Genomic DNA, 17,317 nt, shown 5'->3' with positions numbered 1-17,317 from the left:
GCTCATATGTAGTGTTGATGCATGTGTGTTCTAAGGTGCATTTAAAACCCAGGAGGGCATGGAGCTACCTGCCAGAGAGCAGCAGGTAAGCGCATGGTCCCTCCTGCTGGCCCTCAATGTCTACGTGTATTTAACATTGAGAGGTGGGCAACGACGCTAGGGGTGGGGTGTACACCCTGATGGTACTTTGGATTCCGTGTATCGTGCCCACCCCCAAGATCCTATATGTATGTGTAATGAGAGTGTGAGTAATGTGAATGTCTAAGTTGTGGGATAAAATTGAGGCAGGGGCAGCCAGAAGGGGACAGGGGGGGGGGGGTGGCCTCCTCTGCACCCTGGTGACATACCCCTACTCCAAGGTCCTGCATGTGTGGGTGGTTGTGATGGAGCGGGAAGAGGGAGGCAGCTGGAGATGGGGAGGGAAGGAAGGGAGGGGCAAGTGACCCCTCCCTGGGGCCGGCTCCCCCGCTGACCCCAGTAGGCACCCCCATACTCCGCGACCCACCAGGGAAAGGGGCCCAGGCCCATCCAGACCGGGGCCCAGCGCAGCAGCGCCTCCTGGCCCCACAGAGCCCAGGACAGTCCACCCAACCCCACCACAGAGAAAACTGCACCCACCCCACCATCCACTCATCTTCCAGACTACATAAGACAATAAACACCCAGGCTGAGATCTTCCTCCACCTCTCCTGTATCTCCCCCTCCTGTAGAGAAAGCTCCCGAGGAGAGGAAAGCTCCTGCAAGATGTGACAATCTTCCCCACCAGTTGGAGAGCCCCCCAGGTGGCTCGATGCACCGGCGGCACCCTGCTCCAGGGCTGGGCCCCCATGCACCCACCCGCCCACAACCCCGGCAACACACCAACCAGGACCCAAGCCCCCGAGGCCCGGCCCGGGCCCCAGCCCAGAGACGGAGTGCCCCCAGAACCTCACGCCCATCCCGGACCCACCCAGGGGCAGCCAGGCTACCAGGTCAGTAACCCACGTCCGTCAGCACAGACCCTCCCCTAGTCCCGCTGCACGCAGCCGCGAGGAAACAGTCACCTGAGAGCCAACAGAGCCCCTAACCGGACATGACCGCTACCCCGGGTTGAGCCCCCCAAGGAAAATGCCTCCGGGGAACCCCCCGACGCCCTAAGCCTGTCCCTACCCCCACACCAATCACAACAGTGAAGGCGGGACCAAACTATGACCCCCCACCCCCACTAGGTGATGGAGCTGATCAAAGGAGCCCAGAGCAATTGATCTGATGTGGTGGCAGAGGCTGTATCAAGACTAATGTAATCTAATAGATAATTTCTATATTGGTTAGAATTAAGATTATTTTTATTTTTCCAGTTCATGAGGACTGTTTTCTTGGCTATGCATAGGGCAGTGAAAACCATATGGGCGATATTCTTTTCTGAAGTGACATTATCTAAGCTGCCCAACAAACACACTAAGGGGGAAGTTGGAATGTTACATTTCAGACACTTTGATAAGTCTTCACATATCTCGCGCCAAAACTTCTGAACTGGTGGACAGAACCAAAGAGCGTGGATATAATTGTCCGGTGAATTGGTTTGGCAGTGTGAGCAGTTGTTGGTAGACGTAAAGCCCATCTTGAACATCCGATGACCTGTATAGTGCACTCTATGTAATATTTTGTATTGAATTAATTGAAGACTGGGATTTCTAATTAGATGAAAGGTTTTTAAGCAAATCTGAGACCAGAAGTTTAGGTCTAAGTTAACTGATAAATCCGCTTCCCATTTTGCAATAGGAAGTGATATTGATTCATCTGTTTTAGAAAGCATTCTGTATATTTTGGATAGTAATTTGGGGGTTTTAAGAGTAAGAAATTGAACCACACTTGGTGGTGTTTGTAGTTCAACTTGACCCGGTTTAAATTTCTTTTTTACTATGGATTTAATTTGTTGATATTCTAAAAATCTTTTCTTGTTGATCCCATATTGTGTAACTAGTCCGTCAAATGAAATAAATTCTGTTCCTTCTAGTATATGTTCTAAATATTTGATTCCTTTACCACTCCATATGAAAAGTTTATCATATTATTGTTTTGTAATATGTCAGGGTTGTTCCAGATAGGTGTACGTTTGCATGGGATTAATGAAGACGCCGTCAATTTTAGAAACTCCCACCATGCTGTCAGAGAAGAGCTGATGTTGATGCTTTTAAAGCATTCATGTCGTTGGATGTTTGAGCTGATAAATGGTAGGTCTGAGATCTCTAGATTATTGCAAAGTGCTTGTTCTACATCTAGCCAAGGTTCATCTAAGAGGGTATGTTTTAGCCATCCTGAGATAAACTGAAGCCTGTTGGCTAAGAAGTAGTGCTGAAAGTTAGGCAGTTCTAATCCTCCTTTATCCTTGGTCTTTTGTAGTGTTTTTAAGCTTATACATGGGGGTTTATTTTTCCAAAGGAATTTGGACATACATGAATCTAGAGATCTGAACCAATCTTGTGGCGGTTTAGTTGGGATCATTGAGAATAAATAATTTATTTTTGGTAAGACCATCATTTTTATAGCGGCAACCCTTCCCATGAGTGATATGGGTAGACATTTCCATCTAGCCAGATCATCTTCTACCTTCTTTAAAAGTGGGATATGGTTTAATTTAGTTAGATCTGCAAGCTTGGGAGAAACATTAATACCTAAATATTTTATATTTCCCGATTGCAGTGGTATAGAAGAGGAATTATGGAGGGAGCAATTAATCGGTAGAACTGTAGATTTTGACCAGTTAATTGAGTAATCTGATATTCTTGCAAAAGAGTTTATCAATTCAATCACCCCAGAGATATTGGTTTGTGAATTTTGGAGAAAGAGTAACACATCATCCGCATAAAGGCTGATTTTATGTTCCACGTTCTTGCATTTTATGCCCTTAATTACTGAATTCTGTCTAATTGCTGCTGCTAGTGGTTCAATAAAAATTGCAAACAGTGAAGGGGAGAGTGGGCATCCCTGCCTGGTGCCCCTCAAGAGACAGAAGCTGGAGGATGTCTGGTCATTTGTTCTAACCCAAGCTGTTGGGGAATTATATAATATTTTTAACCAGTTTATGAAAGAGGATCCAAAACCAAATTTGTGTAAAGTTGCAAATAGAAATTTCCAGTTAACTCTGTCGAATGCCTTTTCTGCGTCTAAAGAGAATATTGTAGTTTCTAGGTTTTTACTGTATGAGTAGTCTATCAAATTAAGTAATCTACGTGTATTTGTTGATGAGTGCCTACCTTTTATGAAACCAGTTTGGTCAGGATGAATTAAGAGGGGGGTTATTTTCTCCAGTCTCTTTGAGAGAGCTTTGCAGATTATTTTAAGGTCTACGTTTATAAGGGATATTGGACGATAGCTTGAGGGATATACAGGGTCTTTGCCTGGTTTTAGCAGGAGATTAATGTTTGCAGAATTCATATTTGATGGAAGTCTGCCCTTTTCTTTAATTTCCAACAACGTTCTGTAGAAAACTGGTGCTAGAATCGACCAGAATTCTTTGTAGAATTCTGCAGGAAAGCCGTCTGGACCTGGAGCCTTATTATTGGGCATACTTATCAGGGCTTCCTGGAGTTCACCTGGTGTCAATGGTGAATCCAGTGCCATTGCTTGAGTGTCCAATAATTTTGGAAGAGTTATGTTGTCCAAAAACTGATCAATTTCTTTTTTAGATGGGTTTATTTGTGGTGAATACAACGTTTTATAGAAATCCCTGAAAATGTTGTTTATTTGTATCGGATCATATATTGTGTTCCCAGATGAATCTTGAACAGCACATATAGTTGTTTTTTCTTTATTTGTTTTTAGCTGGTTTGCTAGAAATTGACCAGATTTATTACCATGTTCATAATTTTGTAGGCGTAGTCTTTGTACTAAGAATTTTGTTTTTTTTATCAATTATCTCATTTAATTCTAGTTTTGTTTTGCGTATTTTGTTCAATGTTTCCTGATCTTGGTGGGACGCGTAGGCTTCTTCTAGTGATTTGATGTTTTTTTCTAATTCCTGAATATTTTTGTTTTCTTTTTTCTTTTTATGTGATGAGAAAGAAATTATTTTACCTCTCATCACAGCTTTCCCTGCTTCCCATAGAACAGAAGCTGATGTTTCGGGAGTGTCATTATAGTCTAAATATGAAGTCCACTCTTTTTTAAAATATTTAATAAAGTCTTCATCTTTAAGTAGTGATGTATTAAATCTCCAGTTTTTTCTTGGCGTAGTATTATTCTTGTGCATTAGTGTTAAAGATACAGGACCATGATCGCTGACAGCTATAGGATGAATCTCAGTGTCTGAAATGTCGTTCAGCAGTGAGCTGCTGACCAAAAAATAATCCAGACGAGAGTAGGAGTGATGGACATGTGAGAAAAAAGTATATTCCTTACTGGTGGGGTGAAGGGAGCGCCATGCATCGCAAAGACCAAAGTCGCTCATATACTGTTTGATTATATTTGTGGACTGCCAATTACGCTGAGTTCCCGCTGTATTGAGCCTATCCATGTCTTCATTTAGTCCAAGGTTGAGGTCACCTCCAAGAACAAGTGTGCCATCTAAGTGTTCAGAGAGTGCACTGAAAAAACCGTGAAAGAATGAGGGATCATCAACATTTGGACCATATACACTTGCAATACATAGCTTTTTATCACGTATAGATAGTTTAATGATTAAGAATCTGCCCTCTGGATCTATAACTGTATCGAGTACTGTGAAATTAATATTTTTATGTATTAAAATTGCTGCTCCCCTTTGTCTAGAATTATAACAAGCTGAGAACACATTAGGAAACTCAGGTGTTTTAAGTTCATTCGAACCTCTAAGAGGTCTGTGGGTCTCTTGTAAAAGGACAACATCTGCCTGTAGTTTTTTGAGTTGGTTAAATATTTTTAACCTCTTTACTCTGGAGCCAGCTCCATTTATATTCCATGTAATGAACCTCAGTGTACCCATAGATGTTTGTGTATAACTAGGGATGTATGCTGTGTGCGTCGCTTAGCCAGGTGGAGAGAATACGTCACTTGTTCATAAATAAAGAGAAGGAGAGAGAGAAAAAATGTGTGGCGAGATGCTCCCTGAGTCGGACTTTGTGTATGCATAGTTACTAATATGAGTAGGCTTGGCTTAAGTGTGTGTATCCTAAACGACTGTGTGCGCTGTCTGACTGATGTAAATGTGCTGCCGTTGAGCGCATGGTGCGTATGTGTCGAAATAAAGGATGTTTGTGGATGAGTATCGAAGCAGGTGATCGAGGCAGTGAAAGGAATAAAGAAAGAAACCAAGGACAGGGGTGAGCAGCATAAAACCAAGAGGGGGAAAAGAGAGGAGGAAAAAACAAAACAAAACAAAAAACAGAAACAAAACGTAAACATTCCAATTAAATCACTGACGGAGAGTGACGGTGTTAATTCTGCTATGAAATCACACTTTAAGATGCGATTTGTTAAACAGATGTTAATGCAAGTTAGTGTGAGTGGATAGGGAAATGGTGCAGCTGATTCTTATCTGGTGTGAGGTTAATACAGCCACGGAGTGATGTTGGGGTCGCGGTGGAGCTGTCCGTCCACGTACAGCCGGTCCACAGCGATGACAGCGCGGGAGCCCTTCTGGATGAAGCCCCGTCGGATTGGGAAGAGGACCCTGCGTCGTTCCAAGATCTCTTTGGGGAACTGGTCGTTCACGCTGAAGTCCGTTCCTTTTAATTCCCTGCCGCGGCTTTTCACATGTTGCTTTTGTTTGAAGTGGCCGAATTTGGCCACGATAGGACGTGGTCTCCCGGCCGTAGCCCGAATGGGGCCGAGGCGATGTACCCGATCGAAGACGATGTTCTTCACAGTGTCCTCCGGCAGCTTCAGGTGGGTTTTGATGAAGCTTTTTACCGTGGTCTCCGCGTCCTCTCCAGCGGCTTCTGGAATACCAGAAAATACCAGATTATCACGCATGCTACGAGCTTGTAGATCGATAACTGTTTCTTTTATTTTTTTATTTTCTCTATTGAGCTGGGTAACATTATCTGTGAGACATTTCACCGACTCCCTTAGCGTGGCATTTTCAGCAGCAAGCGTTTCCACCTGCTGCTGGCTGTACTCCAGGGATTCTCGCAAGCATTTAAATTCTCGGTGAAGAATCTCCACCAAGGACACCCTTGCGTCGAAACTGGACAATCGCTTGTCGATTGACTCCAATATGTCGGCAATATCTTTGCCGGCTGGCGATGTTGAGCCGGGGGAATCTGCCGGGCGTTGTCTTTTCGACGACGGCGTCTCAGGTTTGGCCGGGGAAGCTGCACACGGGGTCTTCTTCATCACGAGATCCTGAAAGCACTGATCGATGTAATCTTGGAGAGTCTCTAAACTCTCCTCGTTGTTCTCCAGGGTGTTGGAGATTATTTAGACAAATAGTGTTAGTTATAAGACTATTGATAAGTGTATTTGGTAATGCTGAAGCTTAAATGAATTTGTTCAAATCTAAACTACCATTTGCTTTAATTTTCCGCCAAAATCTCCGGCGTCTGACGTCAGTTACAACATGAGTCGCTTACCTTGTCCGTCACTTCCGTCACTTACCTCCTCACTCCTTTCCCTGTCTGGGAAATCTTCAAGTAGTCGGAAATCTTCAAGTAGTCTTGAATATCTTTGAGAGGCCAAAAAAAAATGTAATATATCTGTAATATTACTTAGTGACGGTTTGCTGGGGTTTTAAGTAAAAAGTGAAACTGTCTATAGCCTAACTTGTGTTTACAAGCACCTTAGGAATCATTTGACAAAGATTGTTCAGTGGATAATACAGCAAAATTCACATGCACGTCCAAACACACTGGCAATTTTCCTTCTGTACGGGATGTGTAGTCCTCTTGGGAATTGAGAGAGGAATGGAGCAACAAGTTTGATATGGAGTAATGCATGAGTTTGATGAGTCATTCAGACTGTGTGGGTGTATTGACTTAAGAGATAGTCTCAGGTGTACTAAGGTTGAGCAGCTTTTTGGGGAGTGCTGTTCATTGCTGCTGGGCCATGTTTTGTGTGCTACAGTCTACATCTGAATTTGTAATTTGCTAAAATCTCTTTAACCCAATGTAAATGCTGCACGACTGTATGTGGACAGAGATAGGAAAAACAAAACGGTTCACTAATGTATCCATAGACATGTTCTTAACTTTATGTCCATAATGTTTTAATTTATATTTTATTCCAATTTTATCCTTACCAAGTGAAATTAGTTAATGGGAACTATTCTAAACTGACTGGCACATGCCTGCAGTTTACAATTGGCATACGGCGATGCTTTCATTTACATTTGTCTAAAGTGTATTCTGCCACAAAGTGATTCATAATAAGAGAGAGCCACAGAAATAAAGACAGTATTGTTTGAAGTGGCAGCCAGAAAAGAATAGAATAGAATAGAATTCAACTTTATTGTCATTGCACATGTCACAGGTACAGGGCAATGTAGTTTGCATCCATCCAGAAGTGCTTTAGCCATGATATAGATATATTACAATATATATTAGCAATAATATAGATATGTAAGTATATTACAGAAATGGGTCTATTACGGTATGTAATATGTACACGGTATGAAGTATGTTATGAACAGTGTTGGTCAAGTTACTTGAAAAAAGTAATCAGTAACTAATTACTGATTACTCCCCCAAAAAAGTTATCCCGTTACTTTACTGATTACTTATTTTCAAAAGTAATTAATTACTTAGTTACTTAGTTACTTAGTTACTTTTTAAAAACACGATTTACAACCTGAAGAGGTGATAAAGTGATAGATCTTTCAGCCCAATTCTACTTTTTCTACATAATCCATCATACAAAATGTAATCAAATGGAAAAGTCTCTTTTTTTAACTTGTTTTATCAGTTTTAATCTTTTAACTTCATGCATCAAGCAAAACATTTAATTATATGCAACATTCTCTGACTTGAATAAATTAGTTTAACATTTAAACCTATTTTCTACACATTCCAGCACATAAAATAAAATATTTTTTGTGTTTTCACTCACTCTTTCAAACAGATGCAAGTAAAACACAGCAGAAAATAAATAAAGTCAAAGACTCAGCGGTCCTTTTGCTCTATTTTCACCTGTAAAGCAGGAGCAGGGTAGGCGGAGGGTTACCCTGGTGCAGGTGTGCTGCGGTCAGTTGAAGAATCCGCGCGAGTGTCTCTGTGAGTTTCCCATCACGTCGTAGCTACTCGGTGCTTGCTCGGAAGTTTAGGGGTTTTTTTCGCTGTAAAAAGAAGTTTTCTTCCCACGCACGATGGACGCTAATGTTTTTGTCACTTTTTATGGAATCAAATTCAAAGTAAGGTCAGTACTTCCACACTTTAAACGCTGCACGCTCATACTCTCTCCCGCACTCGATATATTATCCATTGTTGATCTGCACACAGCTGCTGTCACCAACGTCGCACTTGCTTACGTCACTGTCATGAGACATTCTCGCAAAAAAATCACGGTTTTAGTAACGCAGTAACGCAGCGTTCCTACGGGAAAGTAACGGTAATCTAATTACTGATTTTGCAATAGTAATCCCTTACTTTACTCGTTACTTGAAAAAAGTAATCAGATTACAGTAACGCGTTACAAGTAACGCGTTACTGCCCATCTCTGGTTATGAATATGCTATAACTATAAGTATGTACAGGCTGTAGTGAGTACAAGCTATGAACAGGATATATATATGAAAAAAACTATACAGAATATGAAATAATGAACTTATACACTTATACAGAAATGGGAACTATGCAAGTTGTAAACAGTTATAGAATTAAAAATTATCGTATGATTATTTACACAGAACTATACAGTAGTGCAGTTAAGAGGCTATATAAAGTGCTAGTGGTTGTGAGTGGTGGTTCAGTCCATGTTATTATTGTGTGTTTGAGGGTACAGTTGTCCATAGTGTGTGTGTGTGTGTGTGTGTGTGTGTGTAGGTGGTTGGTGTGTGTGTGTGTGTGTGTGTGTGTGTGTGTGTGTGTGTGTGTGGGTGGTTGTGTGTGTGTGTGTGGGTGGTTGTGTGTGTGTGTGTGTGGGTGGTTGTGTGTGTGTGTGTGTGGGTGGTTGTGTGTGTGTGTGTGTGGGTGGTTGTGTGTGTGTGTGTGTAGGTGGTTGTGGGTGTGTGTATGTTCAGTCCATGAGTTTAATGTGGGTCAGATGTCAGGAGGCAGAGTTCAGGAGTCTGACAGCTGTGGGGAAGAAGCTGTTCCGGTACCTGGTGGTCTTAGTCCGGAGGCTCCTGTAGCGCCTCCCAGAGGGCAGGAGGGTGAAGAGTCCATGTGATGGGTGACTGGGGTCTTTGATGATTTTCCCAGCCCTTTTCAGACACCGCTTCCTGTAGATGTCTTTTATGGCAGGAAGTGGTGCTCTGGCAATGCGCTGGGTAGTTTTCACGACCCTCTGCAACGCCTTCCGGTCCGAGGCAGAGCAGTTCCCGTACCAGACTGTTATACAGTTGGTCAGGATGCTCTCGATGGTGCAGCGATAGAAGTTCACCAGGATGTCTGAGTACAGGTGGTTCTTCCTCAGAGTCCTCAAGAAGAAGAGGCGCTGGTGAGCCTTCTTGACCAGCTTGGAGCAGTTGGTCGTCCAGATGAGATCCTCGGAGATGTGGACTCCCAGGAACTTGAAGCTGCTCACACGGTCCACAGCCGTCCCCTTAATGTAGATGGGTGGATGTGGGTCAGCATTCCTCCTGTAGTCCACGATGAGCTCCTTGGTCTTCTCGGTGTTAAGCAGCAGGTTGTTTGTGTCGCACCACTCAGCCAGACGATCCACCTCCTCCCTGTAGGCGGCCTCATCGTTGTCACTGATGAGGCCAATCACCGTGGTGTCATCTGCAAACTTAATGATGGTGTTGGAACCATTGGCAGGTCTGCAGTCGTGGGTGAAGAGGGAGGTGGGGGGGTGAGGATTTGTCACTTCAAACTTTATTGGGGGAAAAAAATCCACAAGTGAGATTTCTTTCAATAAATCTAAAAATTAAATATATAGCATGCTCGCAGGGTTAGCGAGTATAACATGTGTATGATCTGCTAGCTAAAAATATATATTCTATAGATTATATGTGTGACTATATGTGTTATAGATTAAAACCCTCCTGTAGTTGCCGTTACTTCCACTGGTCCAAACCTCTTTGGCTTAAAGTGCATACTTTGAGTGCTGGTAAATGTTTTTTTGATCTTGTGAATGATGCAGAAAATCAGCTTCCTTCCTAAGCAATATCCGACCTGCCACGTGGAGCTTAAATACAAAATCCCTGGTCACTTCAGTCAAGAAGATTGCGTTAAGAATATTGATTAAAAAGACAGAAACTTGCTTTCCAAAGTTGTAATTTGCTTTTGACATTTGTCTTTGACATTTGACATTGTTAAGCACTTTACAGGGCTTTGATTAATCAATCTTTAATTTAAACAAATAATGTGGTGTTATCTTGTGACTTGTTCCGACACTGTGCTGTTGAGCTCTCGGTTTCAAAGCCTGCTGTGAAGCTTAAGCTGGGCAGAGACTGTGCGATTTTTTTTTTTCCCAGTCGCGCGATTCAGCTCCTGCTCAAACTGTACGATTGACTCGCAAGGGTTAGAAGTTCATAGGTCACGATGCAGGGTCTCACACTATACGGCCCGATGCTCTGATGTGACCCGAGTGCTCACAGTGTGCGTCCATAAAATGAAGGTTATAACAGAAATTCTGTCGCTCGCTCTCCCTCTCTGTCTTTCACACACAGACACGCACACCACCGCCATCAACTTTGCTAAATTGCTAAAAACATTGATCAGGCAGCTGTGATTGAGCAGCAGTGTAGATCCAACTATTTTCACGGTTGTTGTGGTCGTGATAATTTTGTGAGGCCACATCGAAAAGGCTCGGATCAGCTTGCCATAGTTCTACAAGTTGTGCCTCCGTCGCTTGTGTCCAGATCACACGCTGCACTGCCGTGCTGCGCCATCTTTTTCGCTGACATTTGTGTTTGCGCGTGCGCAGTGTGAGAAACTGCGGTGACACCCTCACGACGGTCGCGAGGATTTCAAACAGGTTTGAAATCCTCGCGACCAAGCGATTGATGATCGGGAGCTGGTCGTGAGGTGTTAATCGCGTCTCGTTACCCCACGTATACTACACGATGCACGACGCACGATGAAGGCCAAAATCGGGCCGATCGCCAAAACGGTCGCACGACTCAAAAATCGGCTCAAAATGGGCCAAAAAATCGCACAGTGTAAGCCCAGCATTAAATGTTTCCCGCACTGTTCACCGTTGACATTTTGTCTGATCTGTTTGCAGTGACTAAGGAAGGGGCTTGGCACACTGTTCTGCAGCATGGAGAAGGAAGACCTCAAGATTGTCAACAAGGGGGAAGAGGAGGAGATGGTATTTTTCATTTCACATATACGCATATTGAAAAAATACCAGAATTGACGTGATCCTGAAGGATCCAGAATCTAATGTGCCCATCAGTGACTTCTTGATGGCTTGCAATTTCTTCTCACTGCTTACTGAGTGTTTCCCTAATGGTACCATAACCACCCTGGCTGTGAAACTGGAGTCTGTTCCCAGCCTGAACCCCAGTGAGCTCACGCTGCTCGACCCCACCTGCGGTCCAGTCTACAGTGATGACCGCTACGCTTACTTTGTCTTCACTGCTAACTCCTGTGGGACTACCAGAAAGTTACATACTGTGTTACCTAACGTGCCATACTGTGCTCCTGTTTTCTCTTTTTTTTTTTGTTAAGGAGCTGCAGGGCTACCGTCTGTGTCGTTGGCGGCTGGCCCTGGTGGGCCTCGGGGTGCTGTGTACAGGGGGCTTCCTTCTCCTGGTGCTCTACTGGATGCCAGAATGGTGCGTCAAGTCCACCTGCACTCGTACCACAGCCCGTGAGGCCAAAGTGGTGTTGCTGCGCTCCACGGTAAGTAGCAAGTAAAGCAGCAGTGAGTCATTATTATTCAAAAAAGAGAAAAATTATTTACTTAGAAAATAAGTTTTTCTATTTTTTTCTCTCTTTCTTCGTATTAAATGGGTTTTTAATATTTGGTTGGAAAAAATCTAATCAAGAAAGGAAGTGGTGGATTTTAGAGATTAAACATTTTATCAACAAACTAATCAAAACATATTAAAACAATTTTGGCTTCTTTTTTATTTATTATTTGGTGTTGCCAATTCATGAAAAAAATGGTAAAGACGTAATTAGAAGTAACTATTTTGAAGACTAGTAAATAATAATAATAATAATTAACATTTAATTTTAATATGTGCAAACACAGTTGTGGGCTTTTTCTTTGTTGTTTTTTTTGTTGATTTCTGTATGTCTACATTATTATTAGGGCCCGAGCACTAAAAGTGCGAAGGCCCTTTTGTATCTGCCCCGTTTCTTCTTATTATTATTATTATTATTCAGGCAAAACAAGGGCCTTTTTGAGGGCCTAAACATGCTCAAAAACTCATGAAATTTTGCACACATGCCAGGTCTGGTGAAAAATGTTGTATTTTAATGGTTTTAAATATGAGCACTGGGAAATGGCTCTACAGCGCCACCTATGCCTTGTTAAATGCAGCCCTACGACCACATCATTTCAGCTACATGTATGAAATTTGACACACATGTGTATCATGCCAAGACGAACAAAAAAGTCTGTGGGCACATTGACACAAACCCAACAGGAAGTCCGGCATTTGGACGTAAAGATGACATTTTGGCTCTAAATTTTGCCATTTCCATGCCTCGAACTTTTTCGAACTCCTCCTTGGGATTTGGTCGTATAAGCTTCATCTTTGGTCAGTGTCAACTACACACCTGGGCCATGTTAAATTGTGGAGCTTTTGAATTTTCGTGATATGGTGAGGCCGTGGCGCCACGGCGAATTTCGATGACTCGCCATGAAAATCTTATTGCCTCTCATTCTGTCATACATTGTCCGATCTGGACCAAAGAGCACACATATGAGCCTCCACCCCTGAACATATTTCAACTGCCACATTTGACATCAAGGACAGCGCCACCTAGTGGGAACAGGAAATGTCATGTTTTACACTTTGGGGTACAGTATTGTGATGGGTGACATCTGCAGCTTCAAATTTCTCCTGGAAAGCCTTAAGGAGTTGGTCTTGGGTTACAGTGAAAACTGAGTTTTCGCGAAAGGGTGTGACCCCGAGAGCATGGCGAACTTTGATGTCTCGCCATGAAGAAACAAATTAGTATAACTCAATGAAATCCAGTCTGATCAGCACCAGACATGATGTCATACCCGCCCTGAATAGATTGATATTCCCATTGTCAGGAATACGCAGCGCGCCACCTAGTGGCAACAGGAAATGTCATGTGTACTTTGTTGTACTGATTTTCACAGGTTCATCGTGGACACCTCAAAAGCGGTGAATATCACCATCAGTCCCTCATGATGCTTCAGTGCGAAAACTGTGACTTTAAACTCAACGGCGCACCCTGGTGGCAGCGCGGTTCACCATTAACAATGAAGTGGCTTTTGAGGGGCTTGGAAAGTTTAAAAAGTCTTGAAATTTGGCGCACACCTCCAATGTGATGAATGCTTTGTTGTTATGTGATCACTTTCCTTGAATAGCGCAAAATGGCTCCACAGCGCCCCCTACAAAATTTCAAATCATTTAACGAACTCCTCCAAAGATTTTCATCAGATTGACGTGATCTGCAGTGCGTGGAATCTGAAGACCTTTGTGATGTTAAATTGCGAAGCTTTTTACGTTGAGGGAAACGGGGTGGTCATTACGGCACGTGGAGTTTCAAACACTCGCCAAAAAGCAGTAATCTGCTGTCACTCAAAAACACAATGTCCAATCTCACACAAAGGTCGCAGGCACGATGAGACTCGAGCTCAGAAATAGTTGTTGTTATGCCATTTGTCAGTAATGTTTAGAGCGCCACCTAGTGGGACGACTATAATCATGATCGAATGAGATGAAATGTTAGCTGGTGGTTAAATGCATGAATTCCATCAATTTGACATCAGATCGGACGTGCTGGTTGTAGGTGTTGGGCGTGGCTCGACGTGCCGGGGTGCGAGGGCCCTCATAACGCTGCTTGCAGCTTTAATTATTATTATTATTATTATTTTAATAAAAAATTTCACATCTGTATTTTTCCGTTATATTAATGGAAATATAGTTATGAGCTCTCACCCCACTTCCCAGTGACTAAAAATGGAGACTGACATATAGAATAATGTTGTTCCTCCTCATAAACGTTGCACTTAATAGGGGGAAATTTGTTGTTACTTAATGAAGCTTCTCAGAAATTCACTAGATTAACTTTGTTTGGGTGGTTTAGGATGAGTTCCGGCGCTGGTTCCTGGCCAGGGTGCGAGTGATGCTTGCCCCAGGGAGAAACCCCTTCCACAGCCTGGAGACCCAGACCACCTCCCCCTCCTCCCCTTCCTCTCCTTCCTCCCTCTCCTACCCCTTCTCCTCCTCTGCTTCCCCACCTCAGGCCAACGGACACACCATTCATCCCTCCGATGGCAGCCCTGCTCAGGAGCTCATCAGAAAATTTGCAGACTACCAGCCCACGCAGGTAGGCACAACACTTGTCTCAACATAAATCTGTAGTATAAACTGGAAATGCACTAAGCACATAAATGAATGTGACTGTCGTTTTTCAAAGTTCATAGAAGGGTTGTTTTATGGACAACAATACAAATATGATTACTTTTGCCAAATAAATCTGTCTCTTATTTTGGTCCCTTCGCTCTTTTTTTCCCCTCAGATTCGCTACTTTACCTTTCATAGCACAAAGTATTATTGGAACGACGAGAAGCAGAACTTTGAGGTTTTAACGTAAGCATTCTTTTATAACTATATAACTTTCAATTTTCACTGCAGAATCCTCTTAAGTAAACTCTTCAAAGGTTGCACACAGCAGTAATGACAAGTAAATATATGACTCTTGCTCTGTATGTTGACTAACAAAAAAAACTTGAGGGGGAGAAGATTTTCATTTTATAGCAACTTGCATGCTTGTTTTGCTTTTGCTGTTGCGGTTATGTGGAATTAAAGTATCTCCTCCAATGTTCCTATTACAGTGGCCTGGAGGATCTGCAGGTCAGCTGCTCCACCCTCCACTCGGAGCACAGCACAGGCCTGACTATGAACCAGCAGGAGTACAGGTAACATTCAATCAAAAGACAAAGTCACTCAAGTTTGTACGGCACTGTAGGTGCAAGGAGTTGTTGTTGTTCAGTTGTTGGGGTTAAAAACTATAAGCCCTGATATTGTAACTGGAGTTAATGAACAGTGGAGGAGGAATATCCACAGTCTCTGGTATTTACACACAAACTAAATACAATTTTTCTTCCTGTCTTTTAGGAGACTGTTCTTCGGAGTGAATGAAATTGCAGTGAAAGTGCCTTCTGTTTTCAAGCTGCTTATCAAAGAGGTAAAAGCAAAGTTTGAGTTTCTGTATATGCAGCATGAATGTGTGTGAGACATCTTTTCATCTTGTGGGTTTATTGACACCTTGCACCAAATATTAGTGAATTAGTTTATTGTGTGGCACACGTATAATAATTTGAGAACAGAAATCCTTTTCTTCTGTCAGAACAGAGTCGTGCTTATGTACTGCTGTCTTGCTACTTTTTCATGTTAATGCGATTAGCTGAAGTAGGTTGTTAATCATTTCAGCGCATTATGAATGAAACTGTGTTTAAAATTTTTCTTTTCTTTTTTTTTTATATTTAAGGAAATTGTACTGGTTCAACATTTTCAAATATTTCTGTTTTCTTGTGATTTCTGGATCTTTCTCCGTTTTTCTCTCTTTGTTTTGTTTTGTTTTATTTTATTTGACCTCTTTGCTTGCCATACCGATTCCTCTCTAAATCCTTCTGCAGGTCCTCAACCCTTTCTACATCTTCCAACTCTTCAGTGTGATCCTGTGGAGTGCCGATGAGTATTACTACTATGCTGCGGCCATTGTTTTAATGTCGGTCATATCCATAGCTACCTCTTTGTACACCATCAAAAAGGTAAGCTCTACAACATCATGAGATTGAATTGAACTCGTATTTCTGTCAGGAGCAATTTAAAGTCAGTGGGTTGAAAATTAGTTCACTTTGTTTTTCTGTAATACTTAGATTTTGTTTAATGAAACTAAATTTTAGCACAGAGCTCTATTAATACAGAATTAATCAGCAAATGTGTGAAAGAAGAAACAGGTTGATTCTTTTTTTCTAATATAAACACTTGTTTTGAAAATCTTCAGCATCCTTGGAATAACTTAAACTATTCAAGTATTTATGTCATATCAGCCACTGATAACGTATCCTTAGATTTACTTATTGTATCATTATGTCAAAACACAATGATGACGGCTTACTTAGCTTTTGCTTTTTTCCCACCTCATTAGCAATGGGGCCTAAGCCCAGTTTGTCCAGCTGTGTTTTTGCCTGATGGCGTTCCCACGATTGTTTTTGTTTTCAGTCTCAGATAAACGTCTTCAAAGGCTGACTCATTTATATGGAACATTACATTAAGTACCACAGAATCAGACGACTGCCTGTTGAAGACCTTTTTCCCCCTCTTATTTCCTTCTACCATTATGATTTATACCAGTGACTAAACTGAGTATCTAATCTAGCGTTTTCAGTCCAACGCATGCACGTGGTTTACTGGCTCATGGTTGACTAACTCAAATGAAAACATCCTTGCAATTCACAGATGTTCATGGGAATTAAAAAGGTTTTTTAATCATTGTTATTTTTCTTCTCTTTCTCCAGCAATACGTCATGCTTCATGACATGGTGGCAGCTCACAGTATTGTTCGTGTGTCCGTATGCCGAGCCAATAATGGTTTGTAAAACTTTTTCTTTGATTTTATCTTTTGTTTGAGATTCAAAAATTATTTTCATAGGAAAAATGCATCAGGTATTCTATATTCAGCTAGTTTCAAAAAGGGATTTCCAATCCAAATCTGACAACGGGGATTTTTCTGCATTTATGCCGAGCCAGACCCTGCACTGGCTGCCCTCTAAATGTCCTCTGCTGTGAAACACTGCAACGTTAGAGTCTATATGACAATAAGGATGGACAGTTTGGTCTGTTATTCTGCACAAAAGGTTCTGTTTGTGTTTGCAGAAGTGATGACAATACCATCACCATCTCAAAATGCATGTCATTAGTTGTCCAAAGGAGGGTGGTTGAACTTGGGTTTAGAGTTGTCAGACATAGCTGTGGGGGCACATAAGCTGTAAGGTACTGCTTATGATGCCTCAGCTTTTTCCACTGCTGCGTAGAGAGGCATTATTAATGAGAGAAGTGCTGAACAAGACTATGAGGCTCTTAAACACAAAATATCTCTGT

General features: G+C 42.1%; 2 protein-coding genes across 3 annotated transcripts in view; one reads left to right on the top strand and one right to left on the bottom strand.

The window, feature by feature from the left end:
- Positions 1-17,317, top strand: part of atp13a3 (ATPase 13A3) — a 47,581-nt gene that overhangs the window by 11,438 nt on the left and 18,826 nt on the right. For both annotated transcript variants that reach the window (XM_085248208.1, XM_085248206.1), the window contains exons 3-10: positions 11,281-11,367; positions 11,730-11,903; positions 14,295-14,537; positions 14,730-14,800; positions 15,046-15,129; positions 15,329-15,398; positions 15,850-15,984; positions 16,735-16,807. In XM_085248208.1, the coding sequence (XP_085104334.1) occupies positions 11,317-11,367; positions 11,730-11,903; positions 14,295-14,537; positions 14,730-14,800; positions 15,046-15,129; positions 15,329-15,398; positions 15,850-15,984; positions 16,735-16,807 (901 nt within the window). In that variant the 5' untranslated portion in view covers positions 11,281-11,316. The remainder of the gene's footprint in view (positions 1-11,280; positions 11,368-11,729; positions 11,904-14,294; positions 14,538-14,729; positions 14,801-15,045; positions 15,130-15,328; positions 15,399-15,849; positions 15,985-16,734; positions 16,808-17,317) is intronic.
- On the bottom strand, positions 1,144-6,852 carry LOC146558866 (uncharacterized). Its single transcript, XM_085248209.1, has 2 exons — positions 6,737-6,852; positions 1,144-6,622 (listed from the first exon to the last, which is right to left on the bottom strand). Exon 2 carries the CDS (start codon positions 6,292-6,294, stop codon positions 5,506-5,508), a length of 789 nt encoding a protein of 262 aa, XP_085104335.1. The 5' UTR covers positions 6,295-6,622; positions 6,737-6,852; the 3' UTR covers positions 1,144-5,505.

This window comes from Mchenga conophoros, linkage group LG15 (assembly GCF_057382185.1).
Source record: "Mchenga conophoros isolate Kocher_MC1m ecotype Shallow Benthic linkage group LG15, M_conophoros_male_GT1.1, whole genome shotgun sequence".
Taxonomy (NCBI): Eukaryota; Metazoa; Chordata; class Actinopteri; order Cichliformes; family Cichlidae; genus Mchenga; species Mchenga conophoros.
The sequence above is the reverse complement of the archived record's forward strand: the minus strand, read 5'-3'. Positions and strand labels throughout refer to the sequence as shown.

Coding starts and splice junctions, on each gene's coding strand:
- LOC146558866 (XM_085248209.1), bottom strand. CDS start 6,294: ATGAAGAAGACCCCGTGTGCAGCTTCCCCGGCCAAACCTGAGACGCCG.